Genomic DNA, 25933 nt, shown 5'->3' on the forward strand with positions numbered 1-25933 from the left:
TATATTGGCGGCGTTTATAGGAATTCATATACATACCGATATCACACGTGTTGAGACTATGGCCAGTATCATGTTGGGTTATGGGTCGTTCATACTTGGATTTTGCTGTCACGTTGATGTACAGCTGAATAAACTTGAATGCCAATTGTTCCTCTTTTCGATAAGCTGCTCTTTGCCAAGGGTACAAGACTTAATGCTGATATTCCAAGGTACATTGTCTATATCTAGAAAATTCCACTGCTTTACTTGAGATCCGCCCAGGCCGCTCTAGCTAGCCGTGCTGTCTTCCTCACTTCTCTCACCCGGTGTCCGCAGACTAATGTCAATTGTCGCTGCACTTGAGGCGCATGCGGTATCAAATGCTGTGAGTCGTAAGTGCGTGGCAGACTTCCCACAATCTCCAGCGCGAGCTTCCCACAAGCACCCTCTATGTCTACGCTCTCTGTGGGCTTGGGTGTGTATGAGAACACGTTGCTGCAGATCTTGATGATGCTTCTGATATGGCCTTTGCCCTTCTCGGGAGCTTCTGTGAGGATATTCTTGATCACATCAAGGGCAGCCTTGGTCTCAGGACCCATGCCGCTGTTCTGGGCGACAGCAATGGAGATTCTAAGAATGCTGTCTGCGTCGGCTTCGTAAATAGCGAAGCCCATGTGCTTGACCATAAGCAGGACAGCGGTGCTGTAGCTGGCCTTGGCTTGCTGATCCTGGATGTCGGCGTCCTTTCCAGTAGCGGCTTGCAGCATAGAGTTAACTAGCTGGAAGTACACCTTTTGTGTCCAGAGAGGCTTGACAATCGCATAATTCTCCTTCGTCAGTGGTTGTTGAGGAGCCACGATCATTTCAAGCCGACGTGCAAGTTCAGCGCCCAGTTGGGGATCTTTGGGTGAGTCCTTCACCACGTCAAGTAGTGCCTTGGCTTCTTTGCCGCTATATCGTCGCACCGTTCCTGCCACGAGGGCATAGATAGACGTGATTTGCTCCAATCGAGAGCTCTCGTTCTCAGATGTCGTTAACAAGGTTGGTGTGCGTTGTTCGAGAGCCGCCACGAGACTTGGCAGAGTCTCTATCTTGTATTTGTTTGCTAAGATGGTGAGGATCGACAGTGTCACTGGTCTGCTAAAGTTTGTATCCGCAGTGAATCCACTAAGGATCAACTCCTGAGCGACTCCGTTATCGAACTGGGTTCACGTTAGCAGCCGATGGGATACATGATGTATGGTGAGTCAACATACCAGACGTGCTACTGCCGATGGCTGCAAAGCTTGCAGCGCACCGAGGGCTAGAACGTTGGGTGCTTCCGATGCTAACCAGACCCAGGATGAGCCGTTTTCTAGCACTGGCTGTTCATCCTTTTGAGTTTGGGGAACTGTAATAGAATCTTCTCTGAATAGAGTAATCGCAAAATTCTCGGCTTTGAGTGATGTCTGTTGAGCGTCATTGAACTCGTGGATGGCGAAGCCTGCTAGGGTAGAAATAAGATGAAGATACTGGTGTCCAGTGGTTTGGTCGACACTGGCGAGATCGTCGCTTAGGCTGAGAGCTTGCTTTCCTGTCTGAGGGTGCGTATCGATGACTTTAGTTGCACGTCTATAAAGCTGTCTTGCGATAAATAGGGTGACTAGTAGAAATTCGTTCCTGATCTCTGCGACGGAGGAGGCTTGGGAGACACGGCTGTGGTATTCCACAGAAGGCTCAACTGGCTTCCCATCACCAAGCTGACTCAGGTTAGTGTAAACGGCACCAATTGCCTGTAGTGATTCTCCGTCAATAGGGAGATTCTTGTCAGGGTTGCTTGACAGGCAAGCATCGTTGAAATGGCGAATAATAGACTGAGCTGTAGCTGCCAGAGCACACCAGATCTGAGGGTCTGACTGTGACTGGATTGTTTCGAAAAGCTCTGACAGAAATACACTGACAGAGTAAACGAAATGGTCAAATCCGTCTCGAGGTGTTTCGGGTAGTTCAGAAGAGCCCACGAATGCAACCAGACCTCCAAGAGTCGTGACTGTCTCAACCACCTCTGCTACCCCAGAATTTTGTCTAGCGGTGCGAATTATAGCTATGCTTTCATCCACAAGACCGTTGAAACCGCGAGGGAATAAACGCACCGCCCGCTGGAGTGCTTTAGCTGTTTCATTGATGAGTTCGTCACCGCCAGACGATCGAGGGTATCCTGGGCCCGATCTCTTGAGGATTGCAAAGAGAGATTCACAAATCTCTGAGCATGTCTCCTCGGGGAGTAGACGCTCAGAAGTAGCGCTTGCACCGTTGTTTGATGGGTCCGAAGACTTGGCGGGCCTTTGGCAAACCAAAGCTCCAGCGCCCTGAACTGCTTGGGAAGCGACCTTAATATCGTCATATGAGGCATCTTGTTTGGATCCAAGGCCGACTGCGCTCTTGTAAACTTCATTGTAGAGAGATTTAAAGAACCCATCGATGGCAGCGAAGTCTTCCCGCTCCTCGGCAGTCATGTTGGAGTCTGTGAGGAGGAGTCGGGTTTCTAATATGACGTGCAGAACTTTGTGGAGGTCTTGGCTATGCACAGGTGCCTTTGGATGGCGCAGGTTCTCCTTGATGTGTGTGAGAACAGGAGCTGCCATCAATACAAACGCGCCCGGTTTGGAGCTTAGGATGCTGATCATCAGCCGGCCAGCGGATGCGGCATACATCGTCGTTGCAAGATCTGGGACGCAGTCTCGAGTGACAGTGAGCGTATGGTCACGGAGGTTGTCGCCAGTTAGTCTTTGAGTAAGAGACTTGAGGACTTCTAAGGTGCCCCAAATAGTATCCTCGATCTCTCCATTTCGGACCTCGTACTTGAGGCTGCTCCAGATTTGGCTGGCATAGGGGGCAATCGATTTCTGAGGGTAGCTGTACTCGTCCAAGCATGCTTGCATAGTTTTCAAGATATCAATCTAAAACAGTTAGTTCTCATTTCTCAACCAAGAAGAATTGATGTGTTCACTCACCTTTACATTCACGGTAACAGCATCACCCTGGTCAAGCTTGCCCAGCAGGAAGGTGAAGACCTTGTCGGCCAATAGCCTGGTCGCCGAGAAACATTTCCGTAGCTGCAGCTTCAGTTCTTCAGGGGTGATTGCAACCTGTGAGGCTCTGGGAAGTGAAATCGGGAAGTATGGCTTGAACACTCCGTAAACCTCCTCCAAAACATCTTGCGAGACATTATATTCAGACATGAATAGTCTGAGTATGTCAAACCACACCATTAAGCATTCAGGATCTCGTTCGTTTCGGCAAAGTTGTATCAAGTCGAGCATGAAGCCAGAAGATGAGCCGTGTGTGTTCTGCAAATCGCTAGCCACCCCAGGAGTTGTCATGAGCAGTCTTATGAGTTCGTAAATTTCAAGTCTTGTCTTGGCTACTTGTCTTGGAAAGTCATCCTTCAGAGAACAGACTTTCTGGATAATGTCGTGTCCCATATGGCGTTGGAAGGACTTCATGACGACTATCCTAGACAGAGCAGTTGCTGAGGGCATGATACCGGCTTTGTGATCAACCTCAAACATTGCACCAAAGAAGCTGACTAGTAGCTTTACTGTACTCATGTTAGACGTGATTTGGGTTACTTTGTGAGAATCAACTTACCTTGGCTGGGTTTTAGAACATCCTTGCCCACAAAGTCCAAAGTCCGAGCCAAGAATTCCAGAGCTGTTGCGGTTAGCACAGGAGGTCACGCACTGCGATATGGATTGTTTCTCACCTTTAGCTCTGGCAGTCCAGTCTGGTGTCTCATTTTCGGCTTCATTGCCACCTCCTGGCATCCAGGGTTGCACGGCCTCGACCCATCGTGCCAACGGGTTGGTATTTGCAGGAGCAGTCTGGATTTCTGAATAAGTCAGTTGAGTGTATTCTCCAACATAAACCTGTGGTTCATAAAATACCATTCGCAGCTTTCTGAGCTATCGCAGTCTGTTGCCCCTCATTATCGGCGAGGACAAATTCTAGAGCCCATTGCCTAAAGTCGGCCATGATGGACACTGTTGGAAATTCTCTAGTCTCTGAACCGAGACTGAGACTGTGTAAAGTTGAGAAATAGAATGAATTGAACAAGAAAGGCAGTGACTTTGCCCCTCGAGTTTGCGATGCGATGCGATGCGCAAATGGCAGAAAGTCGATGCCCACCAAAAGCGGTGTCTATGGCGGGGTAGTTCAAGTTAACGTTAGGTAGGTAGACAGTCGATGCTCTGAGTCGTTGCTTAAATAAAAAGAATGAGATGTGACGTTATAAAACCGAGATCCAGATTTGATATGCAGATTTCCTCAAGTTTTCAGATATTAATTAGTCTCATCAGATTGGTCCAATTGCTGCAATCCTCTTTGTCATCATTCATCCGATATTGAACAACTCCGAAGCCGGCCAAATTCAAGGTCGGAGGTGCCCCCGTCATTCCGTTAAAAGCGGCCCCACTATGTTCAGTGACGACAGGCCCAAGCCCCCGGAATTTTAGTGGCTGACCCTTGTCCATCGAATCTTTCTCCGTCATCGTCTCCAAAACATAGCATCAACAAACCTGGGTCGATACATTCAACGATCATTCTACCGACTCAATCGACTCAATTGACCTCCCATTATGGCTTCGCTACGAATCCCAGCCCTCCGTCGGCTTATCGCCACTCCACTACGCACTACTCGAGCTGTCAACCAGCGACGATGGGCTCAAGTCCACGATATCCGTTTCCTCGCAACAACTCAACCTTCGCAAGCTATCGTCGAGAAGTACAAAGAGAAACTCAACCAGAAGGCTCAACAAGAAGGTCTCGAGAGCATTGACCAGCTCAAGGCTGCTTACGCAGACAAAATCGATGCCGAACGTCGTAAGAATACTATTGAGATTCCTGTGGGAACCGTTCCCCAAGCACCCGAAACCCCAATCATTCAGCCCAACGCAGACAACCCTCCTGGACAAGACGAGCCTACCAGGGATCCTCGCGATGCTCCCACATCACCTCCTAAGGGTCCCCCAACTGGCGCGGATAAGCCAGCTATCAAGACACTGGGTGACATCATCGACCTCCCCAAGGTGCGACAGCTCCCTGACCAGGAGCTTACAAATGTCTGGCGTCTACTACATGCTTCATCTGAGCAGAATCTCTGCGCCGTGATCCCTACATCTACATACAAGACCATGGAGGATGCTGCACGAAAGGCCCCCCAATTCGTTCTCCCCGTGCCACACCCTGCGCAAGGTGCCGAAATTCACTTTCTACAGTGGACATTTGACGCTGAGTCCAAGACGACCACTGTTCTCTTCACTCAACTCGCTGAGTACAAGAACCGAGGCGAATTTGCGCAGCCTCATACCACCGTCACTCATCACATGGATCTTGCCGATGATCGAGGTCTTGTTCTTATGCAAGGCCAGGTCCTCCCTGACCGAGGTGTCACACCAGAGAATGCCAAGTGGCTTCTTATGTCTCTACAGCGATTCTACGGTGCCTGGGAAGGCGAGAACGCCGAGTCGAGTAGTGAGCGCAATGACAGGGCTGAGGAACGAAAGAAGCTGCTGAACTGGTTCGCAGCTGGTGACGAGCGATTCAGCGTTGACAAGCTTTTGGAAGAGACTGAGCGCATGGGATGATCAGTGAAAAGGAACGGGCACTAGCTATGAGAGTTGGCCTCGTAGTAAGCGGGTGATACGATATGAAAGAGCGAAGCAACAGCTGTGTTATACTATCGAAATTTCTGTAAAATAAATAGTACCTAGGTATCATACGATATAATTTAGCCTACCCGGTACTCTCTATCTTCACCGTTAGCTTTGACATTTCGATCAAACAACCACCATCCTGGAATTCCCTTGCAGGTTTGTCGATTATCTCGATTAATTGATACCAGATGATTAAATCGTTTCTCTTTAATTTCTTCTCGGATACATATACAATCGTGGCTTTGGTCAGTACTAGCGTTCTCAGTACGAGTATATGAAAGCGCAACGTCCATAATACGCCCAATCATTGAAAAGTGCAGTTATTATGTTATGTTATGAGGCTCATGCATTACTATCGTTTCTATAAAATGCCTTTCTACTGTAACAGATATAATATTTCGCATTTACCTCAACGCCTTTGAAACAACACCAACCCAAACTTGAAATCCAGCCCGAGGTATTTTGATAGTGTTGATGTCCAAAGCCAGCAAGAGGTATCTACAAAACATAACTTTAATCCAAACAAACCCAAAGATCAACTCCTTTTCTGTACCTTGTGTGTTCTTTTCCGTCTCTTCTATATGGCGTGTATTGTCTCATTTCAATCGTGTGTATGTACCTTTTCCCATGGGTCTTATGATTCGCCGCTGCTGCTCGATTGAGACTCATCCAGCACTTCCTCTTTGATAGCCACGTTGTGCTTTCGTTCTTGCACTGCCTCACATCCTTCGGGGACTCGACAGATGTCGCGTGCATTACACGTCTTCCACAGCACCTCTCTGACTTCCTTGAAAACCTGATCAACTGCATCCATGGCCCAGATCACATCCAGATGCTCGTACTCAGGAATAATCTTGCTGTGAACCAGGTCAACGTGGGGTTCACGACCTTTTTCAAATCGCCGGAGTAGCTTCTTGCCATCAACAAGATCATCATTTCCAGCTACCCAGAACGCCATGGGTGGTGCTTGTTCATTATACCATGCAGTAGAACCTTTGGGGTGCTTTCGATGAGCTTCGAGTGCTGACGATGTCCTTGGTGTCACGGGTCGTCCATCAGCCTTAGCATCCATATGCTCCTCAGCTCTGACAATCTCCTTGGTAGACAAAATGCACTTGTGCTTGGCAAAGCACTCTCGACCAAGCCACCATCGCATCGACTCTGCGCTGACGTAAACTGGTGCGAACTGGAACATGCGATTGCGAAGGCCACGGTCCCAGCGCGCATCAGTCCAATCAAACAGAAAAGAGAACACCTTGTAGCCAAGCCAGCCGTACAGGCGCGGATCCAATATTTTGTGCATCTGCATCATGAAGGGGATGAATGCATGGATACCAAACATGAGACGGAATAGGCCTGGTGAGATAATACGCATGAACTTGAAATACATCTTGCCAATGAGTGGGCCGGCGTATGCAGCTGGAGCCAGAGCGCAGAAAACCGTCAGCTTCTCGCCAAGTTCGGGTCGTTGCTCTTTGGCTAATGCGACAAAGGTTTGGGTGGTTCCTTGGGAGTGGCAGATGAGACCGATCTTCTCGAAACCTGTCTCTGTGATGACTCGCGATGTCAAGGCCGGTAGATCGAAAACACCCATTTGTCTGATGTTCCAACACCACATCCTCGGGTCACTGTATTCGAGCAGCGCATGCTTGGGATTGAAGCCACAACGGTTGTTTCCGAGCCACACGTCGTAGCCAGACTTACATAGCCAAAAAGCGAGAGACTCGTCATCGTTACAGCAGTAGGCACCTGAACTTTGAAGTAGACCGTGCATGAGCAACACAGGAAATTTGGGCTTCTGCGAAGGGTCTTTGAACTTCCTTCTCTGGCGCTGGAAAACTTCGGGGCCTTGGTCGGATCGCAAACTCTCTTCCAACTCAGTATACTCTTTCGGGTCATAAACGTGCCACAAGTCGATTATAAATCCATCTTCAGTTTGAACTTCGAAGGTCTCGACGTCGAGACCAACCCTACGTGCGTAGTAGGCGACATCGCAAATGATCGGGTCAGGTCCACCTTCAGTCGGCGGGAACTCTTGGGCTATTTCCGCCTGATCCAACCCATTGGGCGCCTTGTGCTTCCAGGTCTGTTCCTGCTCCCGTCTCGCTTGAGCTCTGCGTTTCTCCTCCTTGTAGAACGGCCTTTCAGCATCAGGGTTGCGAAAGGTGACTCGATACCAAATATTCTTGGTCACTATTGGTATTGTCGTGAATAATGAGCCCAAGACGATAACACCGAGAAACGCTAGACTAAGGAAGAATGCGCTGATTCGAAAGAAGATGCATTGTAAGTTGCGCAGTACGTTGGGGGGCCCATATAGTGGCAATGGAGGGAAGAGAGGATTTGTGTGAGATGGAGGGGTTTGTCTTCGCAGTGTACTATTGACGCTGCTTGACTTTTGGAGGGATGCGCCGTTGTGTTCAGACGGTACCTGAACGACTTTCTTCTGCTCAGGCTCCGCGTTTTCGACGTTAGATATCTTCTCCTTGGTCTCGTCGCCCTCCTTAATCTCAACACTTTCAGGTTCGCCTTCAAGTTCTTCACGGAGCACATTTAGCTTATGCGCTTCTTGCAAGGGCACGCCAGGGAGTCGATTGCCATCTGAAGTAACAATAACGGGGTCGTGAGGCGTGACGAATTGCGCTTCTATAGCGACGCCAGAATTGTCTGTTGGATGTTGGTGAGAAAGCTTTTCGGCCTGTTGTGAGAATTGAACGGCTGTTTCGGCCAATTTCCTGCCGAGGACTCGGGGATGATGCTCCTGTGTCGCGGTGGACGAGCCATGGGATTGTTGCGCCATGGTACTGATGTTGATGATTGGCTCTCTTGGCCAACGATAAGGCAAAATGAATGCCAGATGAGTATGTTTCGAGAGCGAGTCGTTCAATAAATATAAATAAGAGCGTCTGCTGCGTTTCTATATGAGTGTCGCAAGGAAAAACTACCATGCAGGGAATATGCGCATGTCTGACAGGGGCTGATAAGAATATAAATCCAGACCGGAGATCGCCAATGCAAAAGAGTATCAAGGATCGGGAGAGGGGAGTGGGATCATAACAAGGACGGATCAGCCGAAATACGCCCAACAACTCATTCAATGGACAGACCGATTGGTGATGTTGTCCTCGTTTGCGATGCGGTGTATAAGAATCTGGCGTGATAAAAAAAAGTCGTATCGAGAATAAAGTATGATTGAAAATCTAGACCGAATCTTGGCCGTCTATTTTGTTTATAATGGAAAAGCAGAACCGTTTCAAAAAGTTGCAAAAGAAGGCTGGTCGGCGTTATTATTTCAAGGACTCAACGAATGGAGATGACAGGGCAATCAGCTCTGAATGGTCACAAAGAGATAGCGTTGCGTCATGGGAAAGTCTCGTTGTAGAGTTTTTGGCCAGACAGCCGGATTTGTGGCGGGAACTGCGACTTTAATGAGCGATGATCCTTGCTGAAAAGCATGTGAAGGTTGCTTGTTAATTTGTCAAAAGGGGGTCTAAGGCTTAATTTCAGCTGTCTTTGATGATGATCTTGCTGTAATAGTGTTAAATCTGCACTGCCAACGGCCAAGATAGCTGATGAATGGATGTCTATGACAACTGAGGTGTGTGTTAGTGGCTTGGACAGGCTCTTTGCAAACAGAAATGGATTTGATTATCTTGATTGCATCCACAGTATGATGCTTAGAAAGTTGTTGGATGAATGAGAGGTATCAGCCAGAAACATGCTAGGTACATATACCACACTATCTCAGTGTATCTACTAAGGTATTGACGAATGCAGATAACCCTTGATTTGTATTACACTGCCCTGCTTCAAGACACCATGTTTCGTGACATTCAGCTATAATGTACAGACGTTGATCTTGTGTTTCGTTTCTCCAAATGTTAGTCTAGGTTATCTTGTGTGCCAGGGTCTCGCCACTCATTGACCAACCCGAGACTTGGCTTTGTTACCCCAGTCTGGAGTCTGGACGGGAGTTTGGAACCGCTGACTGATACCCGTCTGTCATTTTTACAGTAGGTAGGTACCTACCTACACGCTCGGGTCAACTGAGTACAGTACCTAGTACCTACCTAGGTAGGTAGTGAGTGCTAAACTACTAAACTACCAAGACGGTTATAAAACATGCCTATAATTGCACTGGAATATTAGTTAGAACTTCAAGGATAAAGAAAGAGATAAACATCATTCAATGGACAATTCAGAGAGTAAATATTCTTCAGTCAGGAAAGCTATATCTAATACCCCAGCCGGACTGAGCTTCGCTTCCCCGAACGCGGAGCAGTTCACGGTCAACTCGGTCTGGGTACGTACCTCGGGGCGGTAGCGACCCCGTGTCGCACTTACCACTTACCTTACCCCAACTCAGAAGCCGAGGCAGGCCACTGGCTCTTCGGTCGCTCTGAGCCGCTGCCGAAGGACAAGGGAAAGGGAAGCCACTCAATTTCTTATTCCTAACCTCCAGATACTTCCATCTCCTCGCGATTCTGTTTTTGTTTTCTATACAATTGTCTACACGCGACTCTTTGCCCTTTCTTTGCCTGCTTAGTATCTGCGATTTTGCCATTGTAAAGCTGCCCAGAGCAATGCAGTGATCCCCGCGCTTGCGACTCGAGCTTCCGTACCTGTGTCCTCCTCGACCGCCATCTACCATCATCTCCCCAAGCTTCAACTGTAAGCGAAATGGCATCGTCTTTGCAGCAGATTTCTACCACGATCAAGCGACGGAATCGCAGACGTCGTCAAGATAAGCCGGCCATTAATGCCAAACTCGTGCTCGACGATCATATCAAGAGCGATGTCGGCATTGTGTCCGAAGACATCTTCCGCGACCTCTTCCCTAACCTAGCTAACGGTAAGTCGAGCGCACCATTCAATGCGAGTGTATACTAGAACAAAACCTCAGCTCAACTCTACCAAGGTGCCACCGAAGACATCCACCACATTGCGATCGCTCCATGGCAACCGAACGCGAGCCCTATCGATAGCCCGTGGTCCATCGTACCGATTATAGAGTCTTCCGCCATTGCCCCGTCCACCGTCCGTTTCTCGCCGTCTTCTGCTGCTTTACAGAGCTTCGCTGTCACTTTGCAGCAAGTTGCGCCATCCAAGCTATCGAGCCATAGCCGTGGTGGAATTGAGATCCTGGTCCTCGATGTTGCGCCTGTACCTCTTGAGACTGTTTTCGTGAGCTTGGAGAGCGAATTGACCAAGCGACTAGAGAATGGCGAGGGTACATTCTACCGAAACCATCCCGCAAGCTCCAAGGAGAAGAGTGCCGATGCGACACCGGACGAACGGCTTGTGACTTCTCTTAGGGCTGCTTTGGGGAGTCTCAAGGTTGTCCATGCTGGTGATCTATTCCCGCTTCCTCTGCCACCACACCCATTTACTCATGTCCCTCCCAATCCTGGAAAGATCATGCTGTGCGAGCCTGTTGCTCAGGGCGTGTTAACGGAGTCGACCAAAATCATTCTTATGCGCGGCCGCGTCCATACCAAGCAGATTCGCCGTGTCGCTTCAATGACTACCAGCCAGCAACTCAATGGTGTGGCTGAGGATGAGGACGATACTAGCACAGATCAGTTCTATTCTGCAGCTGAGGATCGTGATAAGTCAGGAATGATAACGGAAGACATGGAGTCAGCCACCGAAACGGAACTAGATCTGTCAGACTTTGAGAATGAGGACGAGCTATCGGACGACTCCATGGACGACATGATTTCCCTGCAAGCGCCTACTCTCCCAACAACCAATGCCAGTGGTGTATCGACATTACAGCCTGGAACGCCGATGACCGTTGGAACCCTTCGCGGCAGGAAGACGAACGGAATCACAACACCTGGCTCCGTCTTCTCTAATTTCACTGCGACTACTGCGCGACCAGATAGACCCCGTGGTCGCCTTTTCAAAGCTCAAGGCCTGATGGAGCAAATTCCGACAGATGTTTTACACCCCAAGCCAGCACTGGAGGACGACGAGGAAGCGCGTATTTACGTTGATGTGACATCACTGAGTCGCATTGGGTGCTTCTCTGGAGATTGGGTCAGGATAGAGGCTGCTGAAGAACCTCCCACCAATGGCTTTGGTGCTTTTGGCCTGGGAAGCTTTGGGCAAGCCGAGCCGGAACCCGCCAAGTGGCGACCTGTCCGAGTTTATGGACTTCCCGAGGGTTATTCGCAGCGGCCCATGACGAGGATACCGAGTGCCAAACACGGCGAGCGAAGGCTATCTTTCTTTGAGTCGCAAATCCAACGGCCTGCTAGCCCTACTGCCTATGCATCTCCCATCCTCTTAGCTAACCTGGACGACACGCCTTATCTCCGTCTTGCGCCTCTGAAGAAATCGTCATATCAAGGAAAGGGAACGATCCCTAGGTTTACCAGCGCTGCTCGGCCTCCTTATGCTCGGGACATCACCATTCACCACATTAGAACCCCTATTTCCGCAGAACGTGCCTTCCAAACCGCTGTGTTGGGTGGTCTGAAGCGATACTTTGCCCAGAAGATCCGCCTCGTTCGGAGTGGGGATCTTATTGCTGTCCCAGTTGATGCCGAGCTTGGCCGTACGCTGCAGGAGATGCCTGGCGCTGGAGGTTCTGAGGTGGACGACGTAATGGCGCTTACTGCTGGCGGCCAGGAAACCGGAAAACAGCCTTCGAAATTCGACAGTGTTGCTTGGTTCAAGGTCGGGCATATTCAAATTCAGAAATCTGACGAAGACGAGGATGGAAGTGCTGAGGCTTTCTGGGGATCGGTTGCGTGCATCGATAGTTCGTCTGTTGCTATGCACGGCTCGGGCTTCGAAACAAGCCGGATTCCTGGTATCAAGCAAAGCACATGGCAATATTATCTCGGTCTCAAGAAGACGCCCAAGAAGGCGTCGGAGACAACACCAGCCCCGATTCAAGAGCCCGAATTGCCCTACGTATCACCTCTCAGACGCCAGATAAGGGAGTTGATTGCAGCTGCTACGAGCGCGAGAGCAATTCATCTGAAGATGCCCCCGGTTGCGATTCTGTTAACCTCCACGCATCGAAACATTGGAAAATCAACTTTGGCGTCAGGCGCTTGCTCTGATATGGGTCTGCATACGTATACCATCGATGCCTACGATATCCTGAGCGAAGGAAGTGGCAGCGGGAGTGACGTTAAGACTGAGGGTTTCCTTAGAACAAGAGCAGAGCGTGCTATGAGTTGTGGCTCCGACTGTTGTGCACTTCTTGTCCAACACGTTGAGGCTCTCACCGCTGATCGTATTGAATCTACAATCAAAGAGATTCTCGAAGATACCCGAGTTCTAATTGCTACAACGAATGAGGTCGATAAGGTACCTGATGGCGTTCGGGCATTGTTTACGCACGAGTTGGAGATGACCGCTCCTGACGAAGCAGAGCGTGAATCCATTCTCAAGTCTATCATCAGCGACAGAGGTGTCAGTCTTGAACCGTCCATTGATCTCAACTCAATTGCCCTGAAGACTGCTGCACTTGTAGCTGGTGACCTAGTGGATGTGGTCGAGCGTGCTTCTATCGCTCAGCAATCACGACTGGAACAACTGTCAGCGAAGAATACGCATGAGAGTACTATAATAACAGTGCGAGATGTGCAGGTTGCTGGTGGACCTCTCGCCCGCTGTCTGACCAAGAGCGACTTCGAAATTGCTGTGGAAGCTGCGCGCAAGAACTTCTCTGACTCCATCGGCGCACCAAAGATTCCCAATGTCACCTGGGACGATGTTGGTGGTCTCAACAACGTCAAGGAGGCTGTCACAGAGACTATTCAACTACCGCTTGAACGACCCGAACTGTTTGCAAAGGGCATGAAGAAGCGATCAGGTATTCTCTTTTACGGGCCCCCCGGAACTGGAAAGACGTTGCTGGCCAAGGCGATTGCTACGGAATATAGTCTCAACTTCTTCAGTGTTAAGGGACCTGAGCTGCTTAACATGTACATCGGAGAGTCTGAAGCCAACGTCCGACGTGTGTTCCAGCGTGCTCGAGATGCCCGACCTTGTGTCGTCTTCTTTGATGAGTTGGATTCAGTTGCGCCTAAGCGTGGCAATCAAGGTGACAGCGGTGGTGTCATGGATCGTATCGTCTCCCAGCTTCTGGCCGAACTGGATGGCATGTCTGGAGGAGACGATGGTGGCGGTGGTGTCTTTGTCATCGGCGCAACTAACCGACCGGATCTTTTGGATCCTGCTCTATTGCGTCCTGGTCGCTTCGATAAGATGCTGTATCTGGGTGTCTCTGATACCAATGATAAGCAGCAAACTATCCTAGAAGCTCTTACCAGAAAGTAAGTTTGCGAAAGCATCTATATAGCGAAATCACGATAACTAACCTACTCATAGATTCACCCTCCACCCATCTGTTTCTCTCGCATCCGTGGCAGAGAAACTCCCTTTCACCTATACCGGTGCCGATTTCTATGCCCTCTGCAGTGATGCGATGCTTAAGGCTGTCACGCGGCAAGCTACAGCAGTGGACAACAAGATCCGCGCCATCAACGCGGATCCAGAAACCCATCACCCTATTTCAACAGCCTATTATTTTGACCATTATGCCACACCTGAGGACATCGCTGTCATGGTCCAAGAGCAAGACTTCCTTGCTGCTAATGATGAGCTTGTTCCTAGTGTTAGCGCTGGCGAATTGGCCCATTACGAACATGTCAGGGCTACCTTTGAGGGAGTCAGAGAGACAGAGAAGGATGAGAAGCCCCCGCCGGTCCAAAGGGCTGTGTCAGGAGCATCAACGTCGTCTAAGGGCAAGGGGAAAGCAGTCGCGTCAGGAAATAGTCGGGGCAAAGGGAAAGGAATTGCGTTGACGAGCGACGACGAAATTGATGAGGAGGATGAGGTAGATGACATGAACGGCCAGCCCAAGGGTAAAGGAAAGGCCCCCATGGGTTTTCAGGACGGAACAGCCAGCGATGACGATGGATTATATTAATTGGAGAAAGAATATTACGGCACTATATAGTCTTGTATATTGAACTGTAGAGCGGAGATTGGCATTTTATGTTTATGTTGGTATTAACGCCAGGATGGTATCTTGGTTGAGTTTCAAGTAGACTCTGTACACTATTATTCCCCATCTAGAACACCGAAAGATCTGGTGGTATTTAACTCTGCATCAATCCTATTTCTTGGATTCCTTCTTGTGTTCCTTTTTGGAGTCTTTCTTAGAATCCTTCTTCGAGTCCTTCTTTACTTCTTTCTTCGAGTCCTTGGAATCTTTCTTGGCATCCTTCTTGGTGTCTTTAGAGCTCTTCTTGGAGTCTTTCTTGGTGTCCTTGCTACTGTGCTTGGAAGTTTTCTTGGCGTTTTTCTTGGCATCCTTAGTATCTTTCTTGGGGACTTTCTTCAACTCCTTCTTCTTCGTCTCTTTCTTCACCTCTGCTTTTTCTTCTTCTTTAGCCTCCTCGACGGCCTCTTCTTTAACCTCATCTGCAGCCTTGTCCGTAGCTGTCGCGCTGGCTGCCTCGGGCTCTTCCTTCACTTTCTCTTCCTCCTCTTCACTATCCTCTTCGTCGTTACTGTCCTCATCACTATCCTCTTCTTCATCCTCGTCGGAATCAGACTCGGTGTCATCTTCTGAATCGTCCTCTTCATCTGACACTTCTACCTTCTTCTCCAGCTCGGGCTCCACCTTTGTTGCGGTCGTAGCTTCAATAGCCTTGGCTTCTCCCGGACTCACCTCAACACTGGGTCGTTTCGTGGCGGAGGTGGAATCTGAGCTGCCATCCTTCCATGTGCCACTAGTCGGGCTTTGAATAGCATCACGTGCTGCATCAGTCTCAGCCCACGATCCAGATGTCGGTGATTGGATCCCGTTTATCTTGCTATCTATCGAGATCTGAACAGGGGTTTCCTCAGGCTTGGCGGACTCTTCGGTTGCCTTTGGGCCCTCTGTACTTGCTGCATCCTTTTTCTTTTCGTTGTCCTTGCGAACTCTCTCTCGCAGAGCTTTCAGGCGAAGCTCCTTAGCCTTTTGCGCAGCTTCGTCGGCGACAGATCGGACAGGTAAGGCCTTCTCTTCCGCCTTCGATGCCGTTGAAGTCTTTGCTGCGCCAGGGGTTGCCGTCTTGGTCGCGGGTAGCGGAGGTGCAGCAGGGGCGGGCTTTGGAGAGGCAGCGGCAGCAGCCGCGGCACTGGCGGCAGATTTCATAGCAATTGCCGCAGGGGAAATAGGGCCTTTGTTGGGCATGGGGTAGACAGGTCGCATTAAGGAGTCATCGGGAAGCTTATCGTGTATCGAAGGGATAGTGAATTCGTCGAAATGAATCTTGACCTGCTCCTTAAGTTCGCTGCGTTCGTTCCATTCTTCAATTTCTACAATATCCTGCAAATAACGACAAGTATTAGTTATGCGATCCGTGGTAACACCAAGGGGGGAGTTTGTCATACGCCTACAACCCAGCCCTCCTGAATCAGGGCAGGGAGCTTTCTCGCGCGACCATTCGAATCTTTACCGGCTCTTCGGCCCCATAGCAAACGAGCCTTTGTGTCGACGGCGATATCGATAGCTTTGAAGGGGATGCGGTTGGCGCGTAGGATGGTCTCGAGACGTGATGTTGCCGTAACAATATGAGATGAGCCGGCAGTGAGGGAGGTGTAGATGTAGAGCGCGGGGTCGTTTAAGTAGTTTGCCATGTTGTATTAACAATTAAATGGTGATTCTGTTTGGTGTGATTTGACAGGAGACTGAGTTGTTCTTCAGGGGTATTCGCATGAGTGGATATAGGAAGGCAGTTGGGTTGGATTTCGTCGCCAACTGTCATGGTAACGATAGATGGCTTGCATAAATGTAGCTACGTAAGCAGCTAATGTACAGTGTCTCACTAATTGCTAGCGAAAGTACCTGTTGCTCCAGGAATAGGAGAAGCACCTCCTTACTGGAATATTCTAGCGCTGTAACTTGGAGGCATGATGCGGGGGCGGGGCATTGAACTGGCAGTTTGCTGCATGAAGAGTCCCCTAATGTCGGTACCTGAATATCCATGACGACTAATTCAGGGGCAATGTGAGGTTATTCAGGAGTCTGGTCTTTGTGTTTGCTTGTCATTTCCCAAGGTTTCTTATATTTACTTTACTTGCTGGGAAAGCCTCACGAGTGCCCTATAAATACCTGAAACTCTAAGGAATGTAAACATGAACTCATGATATCAATGTCATGATGGTTGAAAAAGGCCAAAAAAGAAAATACAGAAAAAAAAAAAGCAAAGTCCAAACCTAACGCACCATGATATAATTCTGGATAATGTTTTGTCCCAGAGTAAGAATCTTCAGCTCATGTCTGTATTTGTTTTTGTGGCTGTTCTCGTATAGTGACATAAGAATGAGGCTGATGAGGAAGGAGCTTCTCCACCGTGTCGTAAGCTCTCCCTTCCCTTTTGTTTCTTATCCTCTCGGAGCCTCTCAAATCCATTTCTCTCTTTCATCTTCCATCTTCCGAATTCTATCCCTTCTTCTCATTATTGTCGCCTCTATCTCATAATACCTTGAGTAGAGCTAGCTCGCCTTTATCCGCCTCTATTGACGGCTACTCACAGACATACACGGACGCCAACTCAATTCGGAATCGTTTACCAGTAACGAACGCCTAGACAACACAGCACAGTTTGTCTCCCGTGATCTGCCTTGAAACGCCTTTCTCGACCGCTAGAGACCCTAGACCAACCGATTCCCATTACATCCAAGGCGCCGACCAAGGGTCTAAAGATAGCTGGCCAAGCGGTCGGTCTGGATTAGTATCAGCAACTACCCGGCTATATCTACGGATACATGCAAACCAAAGCAAGCCAAGCCAAGCCAAATTCTGCGCTTACACGATAACAATCTCGTGTTGGCAGTAAACCCTGATCACAATCTATTTTTTGACACTGCTGGATGAAAGTTCACCTTGGCATGATATTGAATGGCAGCTTTGAACCCAAGTTCTAGCCTTATTAGCCAGTCGCTGCTCTCTCGCACGTTTCATTGCTCTTGTTTAATGCGGTGTATTGGTCCACAATCGTAATGCTTTTCAATTGGCACGAAACGCTGTTGCGATCCATTAGTTGTGTCGCTCACAATAACGAAGGATCCGCCCCTGACTAGTCGTCTGCTGTTTGGCTAGGTTTCTGTCTTGGCTTTCGGAGTAGCTAACAAGTTCCGATTATCCGTCCTGGATGCTGGTCTACGATCTTGAAGGCTGCTGGATGCACTTTGGATGAGGTATTTGCTCCTCATTCTAGTGACTTGCCCCGAAGCCAATGTCACACAGTTTTGTCTCCTTGGGCTTGGCACTTCATTTCTTTCATCCCCAATTCATTTATTTGTGGCAGGAGAGCTTTCATCAATAGCGCTATAGCAAGTCGTTTCATAGCCTGGATCAGACGCTGCATCGTGGGACACTGATTGAGACGTACTAGTAGCCAAGGGCCCTGGGAGATTGTATTACATCAAGCGATGCGACCAAACTCTGCAATTAGCGCCGCTGACTGCATCAGGAAGATGGATGTCAATGTCACATAATGATCAAAGTTTTTAAAAATTTTATATATTTATTAAGTCATCTGAACAAGCAGGTTTGCTGGCACATAGATCACAAAGACGATTTGTCGACCAATCCACACCGACTTCTTTCACTACCAATCCAATGCCCATTCCACAACAAACCACGCAAAAGAAAAAGGGGAGACGATGCTAAAATAGATGGTCTTTGCGTTGGCACGGCTCCATCCTGGCTCCAGCAAAAGCCGTCCCTGCAATTCTGGCAACAATTGATTGGCCAATGTTATGCAGCCGAAGGCAGTTTGCCAACGAGCAATGCTTCTCTGCAGGGAACGGATTGGAGCCAGAACAAAGCTAGACTGGGATAAGCATCTAGCTCAGGAACAAGCCAGTCAAACTGCAGCTGCTAAGGCTCTGTCCGATCCTCAGCCAGGTTGCATTTTGGCTGGTGTCCAATCATAGGCTGACTTTTTGGATGCAATGCAAGGTACCGTTGTGTGGTGGTACGTACGAAAACCCATTCAGATGCCGGGGCTAAGTCATAAGCTCAGGGACGGGTAACAATGCCAATCAATTGGGGATAACGAGGTGACAACGCACCCATGGTCTAATAACTAGACAGGCAGGGGTCGGAAGTTGGACTTAATGGGCAGAAATTAGGTCCCGCACTCGTGCGAAAACTACAAGTCTCGCTCGATATCCGCATCAGACGACTTGTTTGTTTCCTTTCCGGTTCACCTTAACGTTTGACGATACTCCCAGCCTTGTGCTATTACTCTCATTAACTGATTCTTGATAACAATCTTTGTGCTCTGCACTCTTTCACTCCTTCGCTCTACGTAAAAAGAATCCCTTACGGTCCTTCAGACTTGTCACAATTCGTTTCAGACAAACAACAATCACAATGCACTACACCAGCATCTTCATTGCCGCCGCTGGCGCCTCGGTCGCCGCTGCTCAGGACTACGCTCCTCCTCCTGCTCCTCTCGAGACCACAACTCTCACCTCGACCACTACCCAGGTTGTCACTCTTACCCAGTGCAACCCTACCGTGACCGATTGCCCTCTGCGCACCCATACCTCCACTGAGGTTGTTGTGACTACTTCTACCGCTGAGCCCGAGGTTCCTGCTGAACCTACCACCTCCGTCTACATTCCTCCTACCACCAGCGTTTACGTTCCTCCTACCACCAGCATCTACGAGCCTATTGTCAACACCACCAGCCACTACCAGGCCCCTACCATTGTCAACACCCCCATCATCAGCACCACCAAGAAGGCACCCGTCCCTAAGACCACCTTCTACCCTGCCGGTAACACCACCGTCAAGGCTGGTCCTACTGCTCCTATCTCGCACTCCACCAAGCTTCCTGTCCCCAGCAGCCACGGTACCCCCGAGAAGCCTGGTTACGAGGCTCCCCCTTCAAGCCCTGAGGCTCCTTCAAACGTCCCTACCGCTGGTGCCAACGGTCTCATTGCCTCATCAGGTTTCCTCGGCGCCGCCATGGTCGCTGCCATGGTTGCTCTCTTCTAGATGTGGCCTTCCACTTGGGAGCCTCATCTGATCTGTCTCTTGACAGACGTTGAATATTCACTTCTCATTATGATACCTTTTTATTCTTTGGGGACGGACGATTGTGGACTTTTACGAAAGCGTTATTCTTGTGGCGAGGCAATCTTCTCTTCGAGACGGGCTACTGTGTAGCCATTTGGTTCCTTGCAGGTCATTGGATAGCATGGGATAGCAGCGCGGAGTTTCTGAGTGCATCATGTGTCAGTGTACGTAGACATCAATATGCTCTTTGGTTCTGAACTGGGAGGCAATAGCCCTCGGAAAGTTGCGGGGGTTTAGAATATTCTGTTCTCGTCAGTTCAATTCTGTCGATGTTTGATAGAGTTGAATTTGGAGTTATCTTACGACGACACATGACAAGGTGTTTACGCATGCTTTGTAATGATGCATATGTATATGTGATGGTGTGGTTCGTTACTGACGTACTGCCTGCCTTAGCGAGCTGATTGCTTTTCTTACCTGCACATAGGGAACAAGCGGCAAGGCCGGGAGTACTATTCCCTTGGCTTGAGTCAGGTCGACAGTGTACAGATAGAACATTAGCTGAGACGGTCATGCCGTGGTGTTGCCTCGTGCTGAAGTCATACAGTACTGTACCGTACCTTGATGGGTGAATTCAGCAACCCTGGTAATAAGACAGTCAGGAAGGTGAGATGAGGTACGGATAGTATGATTGCTGCACTGCACTTCAAATACGTGTTTTGCTGCGTGGCGTTGTATTCTGTTGTGCTCTGCTGCGCTGTGAGACAGATGACTCTTGTGCCGCGTGCTGTGCAGTAGATGCGTGTAACCACACTTTGAAGATGACATGCCAGAGTAGAGTAGAGAGCAGTACAGTGCAGTACAGTTTCCCAGTGATTGTCTCTTCTGAAAGCCAATGGGACAGATCATTTGAGACTGCTGGTTTTACAGGTGTAGCCACTCGACAATATGGGTTAAGGGGGACTATTAAGATGGCAATTAAATATCTCCACAAGATGCAGGACCGTTACTCGCGTGGAAGAAAAGAAAATATAAGACCGAGGATCGTCAAAGTTTTCTGCTTTAGTGACGTCTACTTTTATTTGATTGCCCGGTTTTTTACTTTTTCTCGGAAACATCTTCCCTGGAGATTGACTAACAATGCCGTCAGTAAGTACAGTAGGCTAGAGTAGGGACATGGAAGAGCAGAGTAGAGCAGAGCAGAGTTAGTACAGTAGAAAGAAGAATCATACTGGCATCACACCCTCTCGTACACATCAACTCGCAAGAAAATGCAACTCGTACCCATGCCATTGGGATTCCACCCCCCTCTACGATTAGGCCAAGAGTAAGAAAAAGAAAAGAAAAAAGTCTGCCGCGTCTTGTCTTTTCTCTCATGCCCTTGCACAGCTGATTAAAAGCGGGAGACGTTGGTGGACTGCAGTTACTGCAATAGGAAGTTCCCTAGACGCTTCTGGCGGCGTGCATATGCGATGTCGCTGTCTGACTTTGGCCTTGGATGATGCAGTAGATCTGACGGGAGCCGCATCTGGTGACATGCAGATTTTCGGTTTTGCTCTGCGAGAGAGAGAGGAAAAGGGCGGAAGACGCAAGAATGACGATGATATTGACTCTGTAGAGTACAGTAAGATATTGGGTGCTGTACCCGTAGACAATCAATCAAGTTGAATTGACTGGTTACCGAGCATGACCTGTTCTCTTGAAGATCGTCTACTGCAGCCCAAGAGACTAAACTAATGCTGTGCTTAGTTACAGTTACAGTTACAGTGAGTGTGAACCTACCTTTCTTCTTCCCAACGGCTCGGCCCACGCACTAAAACTTGACTATTCACTGTACGGTCCGTCGGAAGAAGAGCCCCGGACAAAGCCTCCGGGAAGCCAAGTTGTGTACTACTACACAATTTCAGTTAGTCAATTGAGATGAGAGATGGGAGGCTATTCCTCATTCTATATAGATACGCAAAGAGAGTTTGTGGACTCTATCAGATCATATTCTAATTCCCAGCTGCCTGGCTCTCCCACTTTCGCAAGCTGTCCTATTTTAGGGATCGTGTCGGCCGCCACAAAACCATCATGTCTCAAGTCCTTGGCTAAAGTACTATAGTTTAACTAAGTGAAGTTGGCAGTGATCCTTTTGAAAAGTCTCCAGCGACCAGGTTCAGTCCTATTCAGGCTCAACGGCTGCTGGAACCGGGAAATGCAACGGAGATAGGGTAGAATACTTTACAATACAATACAACACACAGTTGTGGCGTAGTATCATATCAATGCGTATTCATGCACTTGTGTACATATGCGAGTGTTTGTTGTTATGCTGTCTAACTTATTCTATTCCATCTGCACTTTGTACAATACAGTACAGCACCCGTGCATGCATGCATCCAATGCTGGCTGCAGCATGTAGACTACGGTACAGTATATGCAGAGATTGCTACCCTTTCTCCTCTGATTGGAGGAAGCAATCCCGTCAATACCCTCCGCCTTATACCGAATGTCCTCTTTTTCTCAGTTACTGCTACAGCAAAACCTGTACTTAATCAGTTGTCAATGGTCACTTCTCGGCGGCTGTGTCATGAATCACATCCTAGATCACCAAACTAACGTTGACATAGACACACCATAACTAATAACTAATCAATCGTATTTCGTCCAGTCAAAATCCTTTTCGTCATTCAGTGGGCCTGGTTACAGTAAAGCAGACTACCGTAGTCTTGTCTTAATCGCTGATAGGGAAACCCATTTGGCTCCTGTACCTTGCCTTGCCACTTTATACAGTCACAGCACATATTAGTTTGATCTCTAGTTCGGCCTAGCCTCGTGACAGCTTCCAACAAAAAGAGTCTTTTGACACGACCATGCACTAGTTTAGGATTCCAAATCGCGATTGACTTGACAGCCAGCCTACTGACAGCGCTTGCACAGCTAGGTCGGTTTCGAACGAGGTTAGTCTTCAGATAGGGCGGCTAGATACAAGAGACACAATCTCATAATGGATGTTGCTATAATGCTGCTATAATTACAATAGATTACTGCTCTAGATGCCCGTATTATGTTGGTGGGCTATCAATATGTAAACCATGAGCCAATTCAGTCCCTCTAACGATTCAAGAGCCCTCTCTTAGATGCTTGTTCCTGCCTCGTCTCGATTGAACCCCATACTCTTCCCCAATCTCCATTCTTTTCCTCCCTGTACTGTCGTTTCCCAGCGTCGGAAAAAAGAAGTCCACTGACCCTTTCAACTTTACCCTCCTGCACGTGGAAGCTCAGGTCATGTTCGGGTTCTTGACTAAGACCATGTCTTGCATGCGTGTTTAGGTCCAGAGTCGAGTTCCACCCCTTCTCGGCTATCACTCTTCGTAATTCAACCCATCACGCTGGTGCCAGCCCTTCTCTAGCCCCCTTCCGATGCCTTGGCATTGTTGCCTTGCTTTGTTGCTAATTGTAGCCTGCAAGGCAACCGGAGAACTAGGACCGTGTCATGATGGCCTCTTATTTCCGAGCCCTCGTCATGACAAGTCCATGTTGGACTATCAATGCTCTTACTCAAGAGTAAGGACAATGGGCCCTGCACATTATGCAAAGGGTATCGTTTGAAGCGGCCTTCTCGAGGCAGTTGTGTGTGAGGTTGTGTGCGCAAACCCCAGTGGCGTGATTGACAAGTCCTGTTGAACCAGTCTTGGTGTTGACAGTCGATTGCGTTCGGTTGCACATTTTGAAGAATTGTTTTGCGTGATAAGGAGGAACCTCTCAACGGCAAATCGTATGGAGTTCGAAGTCGTGGGTTACTGTAATGGATATCGCCTTAGTATCGATACGTATGTGAGACGGCGACGAGGGATTATATAAGTGAGAAAAGAGGATCAATCATATAAGGAGGTCCAAAGCCACTAGAGTGCTTGGGTCCACGTAACAACCAACAGGCAATTGGCAGATGATCACCTTTAAGGGAAATGCAGATGATGCTCAATCCGGCGTATTGGCGAGGAGGAGGAGGAGGAGGAGGGGGTTGTTTGTAGTTATGTAGGGCTGACGGTAGACGAGCGATTAGTAGTCTCGCAAATCATGAACGGGACATCCGGCCTTTTATCAACATCGGTTGGCACAATTGACGGGGGTATCGGCCCCGGGAGGGTCCTGAGGGCTCGAATTTGAGGGCATTTGACCAGAACTGTTGTGTTCTTCGTCATCGGAATGAGTTTCCTCATCTCTCTTCTCTCGTCGCAGGGCCTGTTTGCGTATCGAACTTCATGCAATGCAACAGAGAGGCGGGTAAGAGGGCGCCATCGATGTGTGCTCCGAGGCACTGGTACGAAGTCATCGGCCTGCCTTCAGGCACACTATGTCGTTGGCTGTAAAATGCTCCGTCTTGCGCTACCAATCCCAGTGGTGGGTAACGTTCTTGCTCCATGCCTTGGTCCCCTTTATTTCTAGAAACCTAGCATGCGTCGAAACTATCTGGTGATGGGTCGGAGCTGCAGGATCAGCAGTAATGGTAGTCGTGGAAGCTGGATCCTGCATAAGCCTGGCAGGGGTGGCTTGGCTGGTGTGCTAGAGTGAAGGATGGGATATCCGCTTCTCTGCAATGTTACGGTACTGCCGGCTTCCTCTCAAATTCGTACTCCGTGCTTGGCTTGGTGACATGTATCTTATCGTACTCCGTCCTCTCGGATCTTACTCTTTGCTGTTGAACTTCACCAGAGTGGCGCAAGCTGGAACACCACCTCTGCTCCTCGCAGTGTTCGCAACTTAGTACATATCTGTCCGTCCTCCGTGGGATGACCACAAAAGGCCCAGTCGTCGAGGATGGGGGAAAAGGTCAAGTACTGTAGGGGCTGGGTGTATGATGGCAAGTAACGCCGTCCTGTCCGTAACTCACATCAACTCACTGTGCTTTGCTTTGCTATGCTGTACTGTACTGTATCAACCCGCCCAAGTCGTTTCTTGCCCACGTTTGTTTGGGTTACAATGCAGGACCGTGGGCCAACACAACGTTCGGCATCTTGAATGTAGTGAGACATGCCAGGCCAGGACTCGCGGCCATTTCCCCGCAACCTTTTTTTTTCGGGCCGCAAACTTGATTGACCAAGAATTCCACATCCCATGTACATTGTCAGGATTGTGTTGATGCAAGTTGCAGGCGTTACAGTACGGCAGAGCAACCAACAAGGAGCTCCAAAAACTGACATCTGATTCTGACCAGTAACATACGCTACTGGGTGCTCCGTGCTTGTGCTTGTGCTTGTGCTTGTGTGTGGGGGCTGTAGGCGGCCGTGTGCCCTCCCATGAGGGGAAGAGGACACAAGAGTTGGCCAAAGGTTGCGAGGTCTGTCTGTCTGTCTGTCGACGGGCATTCCTAGCCCGTTCACTTGCCAAGCCAGAAGTGATTCGGTTAAGTCTGAGAGATCGACACAGTGACTGGCCTTATCGCCAAATTTCACTGTTGGGCAAGTTACATTGATCCACAAAGATCGATCTGTCGTCTACTCGCACATCCTTGTAAGGTATGTTTGTGTTACACGTACGTAACTGAACTTCTGTTGGCAGTGACAACAGAGGCATGTGAATGAGGTGCTTTACCGAAGCAATCGAGACATTCGCTGAGGTGAATCTCAGCGACCTGCTTTTAGCCTTGACGATAGAACCAGCTATTAAATGCCGTAGGTAGTCTTACAGTGGAGAATATGCGTCGGCTAACATAGCCTTTGCCGGCGGCAACGGCTGGTCTGTCCTGAGCGATGCATCACCGAGTGTCAACCGCATATGACATATATGAGATTTGGGTAGCTCTCCAAGAAGTCTGTGTGAGGGAGTCAGACAATCATTACCATGGCGAATAGTTGCTCCCCAAGACAGTGCACCAATGCATGGCCCGGGTTCCATCACTCGAGGACTACATAGTATCCAGTCGATATGCCCAAAACAGTCAGGTGCCGGACATGTCTCTCATTCTCTTGCCTCTTCAGGAACAAGATTCTTTTGAGTCCATTGGCGAGATCATCGCTTCTGCTTCAATTGATAACAGAGGGCTGTGAATCTTGCAGCAACTGCCAACAGCCAAATATCCCGGCTTTGATGCAAGCTAAGCTCGGCATGGCCTTGCATACTTATTTTAGTGTTGGTCATCATTGGCCTGGTTCCATGGTTGCGACATGATTTGCCCAAGGTCAAGATGAGATGCAACCCTCGAGGTCCAGGCGTTCTATTGTCA

General features: G+C 49.0%; 7 protein-coding genes across 7 annotated transcripts; 4 read left to right on the forward strand and 3 right to left on the reverse strand.

Annotated features, from left to right (window-relative positions):
- B0J16DRAFT_150988 (Dos2-interacting transcription regulator of RNA-Pol-II-domain-containing protein) lies at positions 1–4217 on the reverse strand. The gene is made up of 6 exons (XM_046122054.1): positions 3906–4217; positions 3725–3850; positions 3610–3672; positions 2973–3559; positions 1236–2918; positions 1–1181 (listed from the first exon to the last, which is right to left on the reverse strand). Exons 1-6 carry the CDS (start codon positions 3991–3993, stop codon positions 243–245), a joined length of 3486 nt encoding a protein of 1161 aa, XP_045981105.1. The 5' UTR covers positions 3994–4217; the 3' UTR covers positions 1–242.
- Positions 4218–4429: 212 nt separating this feature from the next.
- B0J16DRAFT_344097 (ATP11 protein-domain-containing protein) lies at positions 4430–5776 on the forward strand. Its single transcript, XM_046128151.1, has one exon. The coding sequence runs from the start codon at positions 4596–4598 to the stop codon at positions 5601–5603; it is 1008 nt and encodes a 335-aa protein (XP_045981106.1). The 5' UTR covers positions 4430–4595; the 3' UTR covers positions 5604–5776.
- A 197-nt stretch (positions 5777–5973) lies between these two features.
- B0J16DRAFT_151001 (Alpha/Beta hydrolase protein) lies at positions 5974–8689 on the reverse strand. The gene has a single exon (XM_046122055.1). The coding sequence runs from the start codon at positions 8470–8472 to the stop codon at positions 6307–6309; it is 2166 nt and encodes a 721-aa protein (XP_045981107.1). The 5' UTR covers positions 8473–8689; the 3' UTR covers positions 5974–6306.
- Positions 8690–10115: 1426 nt separating this feature from the next.
- Positions 10116–14720, forward strand: B0J16DRAFT_151008 (P-loop containing nucleoside triphosphate hydrolase protein). Its single transcript, XM_046122056.1, has 3 exons — positions 10116–10524; positions 10576–13969; positions 14025–14720. Exons 1-3 carry the CDS (start codon positions 10353–10355, stop codon positions 14623–14625), a joined length of 4167 nt encoding a protein of 1388 aa, XP_045981108.1. The 5' UTR covers positions 10116–10352; the 3' UTR covers positions 14626–14720.
- Positions 14721–14814: 94 nt separating this feature from the next.
- B0J16DRAFT_321448 (uncharacterized protein) lies at positions 14815–16328 on the reverse strand (the record flags this gene model as incomplete). Its single annotated transcript, XM_046125638.1, has 2 exons — positions 14815–16017; positions 16089–16328. 2 exons carry the CDS (start codon positions 16326–16328, stop codon positions 14815–14817), a joined length of 1443 nt encoding a protein of 480 aa, XP_045981109.1.
- Positions 16329–16899: 571 nt separating this feature from the next.
- B0J16DRAFT_344100 (uncharacterized protein) lies at positions 16900–18187 on the forward strand. The gene has a single exon (XM_046128152.1). It carries the CDS (start codon positions 16936–16938, stop codon positions 17170–17172), a length of 237 nt encoding a protein of 78 aa, XP_045981110.1. The 5' UTR covers positions 16900–16935; the 3' UTR covers positions 17173–18187.
- Positions 18188–18993: 806 nt separating this feature from the next.
- Positions 18994–19832, forward strand: B0J16DRAFT_151046 (uncharacterized protein). Its single transcript, XM_046122057.1, has one exon. It carries the CDS (start codon positions 19075–19077, stop codon positions 19702–19704), a length of 630 nt encoding a protein of 209 aa, XP_045981111.1. The 5' UTR covers positions 18994–19074; the 3' UTR covers positions 19705–19832.
- The last annotated feature ends 6101 nt before the right edge of the window (positions 19833–25933 follow it).

The sequence above is a fragment of the Fusarium flagelliforme genome, assembly GCF_020744385.1.
Source record: "Fusarium flagelliforme strain FIESC 12 MPI-CAGE-AA-0113 chromosome Unknown B0J16scaffold_5, whole genome shotgun sequence".
Classification (NCBI taxonomy): domain Eukaryota; kingdom Fungi; phylum Ascomycota; class Sordariomycetes; order Hypocreales; family Nectriaceae; genus Fusarium; species Fusarium flagelliforme.

What these genes read in the sequence shown, in the direction of transcription:
- B0J16DRAFT_150988 (XM_046122054.1), bottom strand. Translation starts at nt 3,993, where the DNA reads ATGGCCGACTTTAGGCAATGGGCTCTAGAATTTGTCCTCGCCGATAAT. An exon ending in TGTTCTAAAACCCAGCCAAG is followed by an intron (nt 3,560 to 3,609) that starts GTAAGTTGATTC and finishes ACATGAGTACAG; the next exon opens with TAAAGCTACTAGTCAGCTTC. An exon ending in CATCGGCAGTAGCACGTCTG is followed by an intron (nt 1,182 to 1,235) that starts GTATGTTGACTC and finishes ACGTGAACCCAG; the next exon opens with TTCGATAACGGAGTCGCTCA.
- B0J16DRAFT_344097 (XM_046128151.1), top strand. Translation starts at nt 4,596, where the DNA reads ATGGCTTCGCTACGAATCCCAGCCCTCCGTCGGCTTATCGCCACTCCA.
- B0J16DRAFT_151001 (XM_046122055.1), bottom strand. Translation starts at nt 8,472, where the DNA reads ATGGCGCAACAATCCCATGGCTCGTCCACCGCGACACAGGAGCATCAT.
- B0J16DRAFT_151008 (XM_046122056.1), top strand. Translation starts at nt 10,353, where the DNA reads ATGGCATCGTCTTTGCAGCAGATTTCTACCACGATCAAGCGACGGAAT. An exon ending in CTTCCCTAACCTAGCTAACG is followed by an intron (nt 10,525 to 10,575) that starts GTAAGTCGAGCG and finishes ACAAAACCTCAG; the next exon opens with CTCAACTCTACCAAGGTGCC. An exon ending in CTAGAAGCTCTTACCAGAAA is followed by an intron (nt 13,970 to 14,024) that starts GTAAGTTTGCGA and finishes ACCTACTCATAG; the next exon opens with ATTCACCCTCCACCCATCTG.
- B0J16DRAFT_344100 (XM_046128152.1), top strand. Translation starts at nt 16,936, where the DNA reads ATGTTTTGTCCCAGAGTAAGAATCTTCAGCTCATGTCTGTATTTGTTT.
- B0J16DRAFT_151046 (XM_046122057.1), top strand. Translation starts at nt 19,075, where the DNA reads ATGCACTACACCAGCATCTTCATTGCCGCCGCTGGCGCCTCGGTCGCC.